The 6,000-nt window shown below is 39.7% G+C and overlaps 1 protein-coding gene across 1 annotated transcript in view; it reads left to right on the top strand.

Annotated features, from left to right (window-relative positions):
• tram2 (translocation associated membrane protein 2) overlaps positions 1-5,867 on the top strand; it is a 7,567-nt gene extending 1,700 nt beyond the window's left edge. The window contains exons 2-11 of the mRNA XM_005731026.1: positions 581-644; positions 843-952; positions 1,924-2,040; positions 2,175-2,233; positions 3,206-3,290; positions 3,470-3,540; positions 3,958-4,062; positions 4,369-4,512; positions 4,838-4,995; positions 5,198-5,867. Coding sequence (XP_005731083.1) covers positions 581-644; positions 843-952; positions 1,924-2,040; positions 2,175-2,233; positions 3,206-3,290; positions 3,470-3,540; positions 3,958-4,062; positions 4,369-4,512; positions 4,838-4,995; positions 5,198-5,274 — 990 coding nt within the window. The 3' untranslated portion in view covers positions 5,275-5,867. The remainder of the gene's footprint in view (positions 1-580; positions 645-842; positions 953-1,923; positions 2,041-2,174; positions 2,234-3,205; positions 3,291-3,469; positions 3,541-3,957; positions 4,063-4,368; positions 4,513-4,837; positions 4,996-5,197) is intronic.
• The last annotated feature ends 133 nt before the right edge of the window (positions 5,868-6,000 follow it).

The following is a 6,000-nucleotide window of genomic DNA, read 5'->3' as shown; positions in this document are numbered from 1 at the left end:
TATATATATATGACAGGAATAATCAAAAGTATTTGCTGTATGCATGTTGAAATCTGGATCATCTGAATATAACAATCGGATCCTGGATCACACTCAGCAACCTGTAACAGATGCTTGCAGGCAGGTATGGCTTTGTTTTGAAATAAGGTTTATACTGGGTTAAAACAAAAACCTCTGCCATTCTATTTTTTTAATTTTTTTTTTTTAGAAGGACATCTTAGAAATCAGTTCTCATGAGGAAGTTATGACACCAGATGTGTGACTGTGTGACAGCTCTGCTATACTGATAAGGCTATTTCCTTAATCTCACACACCCACTTGCTAGCTATATATATATATATAGCAAGTTTATTGACTATATGTTAAACTGATATGGCTATTGTACTTCAGTAAATGACAACCCGATTAAGAAAAAAAGGTGTTACAACACTGTAAGGGGATGTGGGTGGGGGTTGTCAAAAATCCTTTATGAAGGAAAGACTGACTTGTGTTTGCTCTACTTGGAAGCCCACATTCTTGAGGTTGCACTCAGGCAGGTTCGCTGAACTATGCTGCTGCTGACGTCTCGTCTAATTTCCAGGCAACAGCAAAGACGGCCATACTGTTCATTCAGCCTCAGTACAACGTCACCACGTTGTCGTCAGGTACGAAGAGCCAGATTTTGATTACGTGCTTACTTTCATTCAGCCTCTATTAACCTTTGACTCATGGAGTTTCACTTCTTCCGTACCTTTTCCTCTGCGTCACGGTATTATTGAAGCTGGATGTTCTTTCAGGATGTTTAACACACCCCTGATAAATAACATCCTATGTGTGTTTCATATCTCCTGTGTGTGTTTTAGAGGGAGAGGTGACGTTGTACCATTACGGATGGAAGGACTGTGCCACCATCCTGTTCTATTTCTTCATCGCCATCATCCTCCACGCAGTAGTGCAGGAATATCTTCTGGATGTAAGCATCTTTTTTCTGTTTTACAATGCCTCAGCTTTTTGGTGTGTTTCTTTTGTCTGAAACATATGCTGATTATTTCCAGCAGACAGATTTAAAAAAGATTAAAAAATGAGTAGGTAATTAAAATGAGGGAAAATGTTTTTGTTCTGGGTATGCAAATTCTTAATAATTTAGTAGAAAGGTTTTTGGAAAGGAAGCGCCATAAGGTACCCATTGCCACAAAAGCACTGCCCCAATAAAACCTACATAAAGATTCATTAACCACTATATACACATTCTACTCATTGGTTAAATGAAGGAGAACACTACAGGTTATGACCAGGTTGTACCAAGTTACATAAATCTTTCCAAGACCATAAAGAAGCTTTAAAATAATCTGAATATTACTGTTTTCAGTGTAGTCATCCAGGCTTTGAACTGATTAGCTTAAAAAACCCCTTCAGTGCACAGTATTAGCCTCTTTACTGTTTCAAAAACATGATATTATAATGAGGAAGATGTGTGCCATATACTGAAACCAGGATATGTGCTGTTTCATCTCATGGTGTTTGCATCCAAATGCTCTCATTGTGTCAGTTTAAAAGAAACCACATGAAAAAAAACCCCACACATGCCAGTTATGAATATTTTAAACAAAAGAGCTTAAACAGATTGATGTGGGGGGATGGCGGGAGAGCCGGGTTAGTATTTGGTCATTGTTTAGAAAAAGGCCAGCGAAAAGGATCGGGTGTTATTTTAGCAACATCACCATGGTTTCCAGCGTGTCTTGAAAGGAATACTTCTTCAGGCAAGTGTTTAAAGTAGCAGCCATAAATAGCTTCTGTCATTTTTTTTTTTTTTTTTTTTTGTCCTCCTTACGGTAATCCTGTAACACTTCCTTGTGCATGACAAACGCCAGAGTCAACATGCCACCCGTTATTGCCGGGATCTAACCTCATTCACGCGTCCTGTTGTTATGGTTCATGTTGCAGAAAGTGAACAGACGTCTTCACCTCTCCAAGAGCAAGAACACCAAGTTTAATGAGTCGGGTCAACTTTGCGTGTTTCACTTGGTGTCTAGTGTGTGGAGTTTCTACATCCTCATTACAGTGAGTGAGACTGCATTCAAGCGACAACTTCCTAGTGAAGGAAATGCCGCACATATTCTTAAAACAGGCGCTCACACGCGCACATTAATAGATAATGGTATTAATAGTATAAGTGTTCTAATTTCTTCACACAGGAAGGATATCTCCTGCATCCCAGCACCCTTTGGGAGAACTATCCTCATGTACATCTCAGGTATATATATTTATATATATTAATTTAACCATAAAACACTAACTGTAGCTAACAAATGTCATGTTTATTAGGAGTGAGGCACGATACCAATACAGCAATCTATCATAACCTTTCCTCTTCTGATACTCTTATCTTGATGCTGCTGCCAGATTTTGATTATTTTGGGGTTTGGTTTTTGGCCTGGGTGTGGACCTGAGTGCAAATGATCTTCAGATGGTTAAGGCAAATTGACAGAATGAGTTTGTGCATCACGTTATATTTAATTTTGGCTGTTAAATAAATAAAGTGTATTAAAGCTATTTAATCTAAGCCCACTTAATATTTCAAATTATTTTGAAACTGATTCTCCAACCAGTTTTACTTGCTGGAGTCTCTACTGCCTGACTTTTTGTGGTGGCATTTATCAAAATAACCAGGGAGAACAAGAATAAGAGGTTGTTAGCTATAATCATTATTAAAATATGATAATGGTAGTATACAAATGTGTACTGTAAACCAACGCATACAGATCAGTATTTAAGGTTTGACTCTCAACATCCAGTGGAGCACAAACTGGGTGGCATCAGGACACTACAACACAGAGTGAACACCATGCCCACAGATACAGTGGCCAGGAAAACAGAAGAACATCATATCAAGAAGGCCCTGAGTATATGTGGTTATCACAGCTGGACGTTTGTCAAAGATGGGAAGGCACCTAGTAAAAAGCTCCAGGAGAGGAGGAGCATTATGCATTTGTGCAAAGTAGGAGCCTTTTAGGGTTTCTTTTTCAGAAGTGGGGATCATCAATTTTGCTGCAGAAACACGATAAGTTGGCTGTCTACAAGCTTGTTGTTTTTTTTTTTGTTTTGTTTTTTGACCATAGTCCTAATTATATAATAAAACCAAGATGAAACAATCAGTGAGGCAGGATGTAGATTATGTGCTTCTCCCTCTGTCTTACCCATGCCTGTCTGTGTGTGTCTGGTCCAGGTTTCAGGTGAAGTTTTTCTACCTCACTCAGCTTGCCTACTGGCTCCATGCCTTGCCAGAGCTCTACTTCCAGAAAGTCCGCAAGGTCAGTTGGAGAGTCCTTGAAACTGGAGGAGTTCTAAAGTGTGATTAGATAAGCTCTGTTTATACTTGGGCTCATGTATATTCTGCATGTGCATTAGACAAAGTTGGAAAAGGACGGAGAGGTGGGGAAAGGTGTCAAGCTTTAAAATCATTTGCAAATAAAGGCTGTTTGTTTTCCAGGAGGAGATTTCTCGCCAGCTCCAGTACATCTGCCTGTATTTGCTCCACATCTCTGCAGCCTATTTGTTAAAGTAAGAATCCCTTTGAAGTTGGCCAGTAAAATCCAAAGGTGTGAGTAGAGAAGACTCACTAAATGCTTGGTATTTGAGTCATTTCGAGGTCTTTTAAATTCTTTGCAGCAGCAATTTTCACTCTGCTGCTCAACTTAGTGTTTCTTTTGTCAGCAGGGATGTAAGGGAGAAACGTGGCACTCAAAGAACCTTGATTTGAAATCTGTGAGGGAAAAACATAAAGATTTTTAGATATTTCAGGGTTAAGTCAGATCAAACTGTACTGGTGATTCAGTTATTTTAGATAATGGCTCAAAATAAGTGTCCAGCTGCACTTCACGGTGACTCCCGAGTTGCAAGTTGCAAGCTGCTCGGGCTGCTTAGATGATTTCCTTTTATCACCTAATCTCTCGACTTTGTCTCCTCTTTCCTGCCTAGTTTAAGTCGTGTGGGTCTGGTACTCCTCTTCCTGCAGTATGTGTCAGAGTTGGGCTTCCACATCGCCAGACTCCTGTATTTCACTGATGAGAACCACCAGAAAATGTAAGCTATCTTACCTGCGAAGAGGCTTCAGCAGGTTTTACTTGATAAAGGAATGAGATAGAAGTAGATCAAGCCCAACAGTGCGACCTTTTAAAAATAAACTTCAGTGTTTTTGTTCGTAAGCAACAGCATCATGTGTTTTCAGCGTTGTTCACCTTTTGACTCTGATAGTTTTACAGTACATTATAATATTACAGTGTTCTTATGATAACCACTACCTTGAACTGATCATCTCAGCAGCTTTTTTTTTTTTTCCTTTTCCTTTTCCTTTCTCTGGGCCCAACCTCGCTGTGTGTCCTCCCCCAGGTTTGATCTGTGGGCGGTCAGCTTCGTGTTTACGCGGATGTCTACGCTGACCCTGATGTTCCTGGCAGTGGGGTTTGGTTTGGCTCGTTCTGAGTATCAGGGGCTGGACCTGGAGATGGGGAACTTCAACACTGTGTTGATAAGGTGAGTTATATTGAGAGAGGGAAAAAAAGAGCAATGTCCAACATCTGTGGATAATGATTTATTTTCTGGTACAGTAAGAACTGTTTAGAGCTACAGAAACAACATAAAAGTATAATTACATTGTGCCCTTCTAGTGTTCAGTTTTGTATTGTTTTGCATCATTCATTTTGAGGAGGATGTATAGGAGCCAGGAAGGAATTTAGATATTTTATTTAGGCTATTAAAAATATCATACATTAGCATCATGTGTTTTAACATTTTGCAACACAATCGCCCATTTTTACGAGCACACGTTTGTTTTTGTTCTTTCCTTTGGCCCTTTCAGGATGACCGTTCTACTGTTGGTATGTTTAACTCAATCGTGGCTACTCTGGAAGTTTATTCGCTTCCAGCTGAGGCGCTGGAGGGAGTTCAGACACGAGCAGGCTGTTCGCAAGAAGTCTGCTGCAAAACAACCCCTAAGGCCACTAAAAAGAGATTCACGTGAGTTTAAACACCTGCTCTGCTGGCTTTCATATTTCACGTGCATTACCTGTTAAATACTTGCAAAAGAAAAAGGAAATGAGACTTAGCATTTGTCTCTTCTCTGCTGTCATTTCTGCTTTCTTCATTTATCTTTATCACACCGATTCTTACATGTGCTGCATTAACAGAGGTACTGATTTCTCCCTTCTCTGCCTGGCAGTTGGTCACCATGAAAATGGAGTTCTTAAAGCTGAGAACGGAGCCTCTCCTCGGACAAAGAAACTCAAATCCCCTTAAGATAACAAACTTGACTGGCCTAAACAGGAGACCTTAGTCCTGGCCAAGGCTTCTCATCAGCACCGCAGCGAAGCTGATAGCCACTGGTCATCAAGCTTCTGGATGTGTATTTCCTGAGATGCCACGGGGACTCAGTCGCTACAGACTTAGGCTTGAATGCTGGAAAATGAAATCCAAGGAAACCCCTTGAGCCCCAACAGACATTTTCTCTTCTCATCATATCAGTATTTTTTTTTTAATTTTATTTTTTTTATATACATCCACAAAGCCTGTGATCCCACCCTGAAGCACACCATTGAATGCAGAGGGAATTCAAAAGTAAAGTGAACGCAGTGTGCGGCACATTTTAATGTGTATGTCCATGCTGAACGTGTTGATTAGTCCTCATACACAAGTACTGTATTGGTTGTAGCATTGTGAGATATTGCAGCTCTTGCCATTGAGCCGGCTTTGCTTGTTTTCTATTCTGGTCCGCTGGAGCAGAAAAGCGTTACTGATGATAAAGTATGATATGAGCTTACTGTCGAAATCATGCAACTGTCACTGGTCACTTAACAAATATGCATTAAATATGTATGTTGGATATTACCGCATGCTATTTCATGTTTTCTTTTTTTTTTTCTTCTTTTTTTTTTTTTCCTTTTTTTGTTTTTAATTTCTTTATTAAATAATGAGATTTTTTCTGATATAAGTTTTGCATCTGAGGTCTTTTCAGCTGGTTTACAT

This window comes from Pundamilia nyererei, unplaced genomic scaffold (assembly GCF_000239375.1).
Source record: "Pundamilia nyererei isolate P.nyererei 1_Seehausen unplaced genomic scaffold, PunNye1.0 scaffold00041, whole genome shotgun sequence".
NCBI lineage: Eukaryota > Metazoa > Chordata > Actinopteri > Cichliformes > Cichlidae > Pundamilia > Pundamilia nyererei.
Note: the sequence above shows the minus strand (reverse complement) of the source record. Positions and strands in the feature narration are given on the sequence as shown.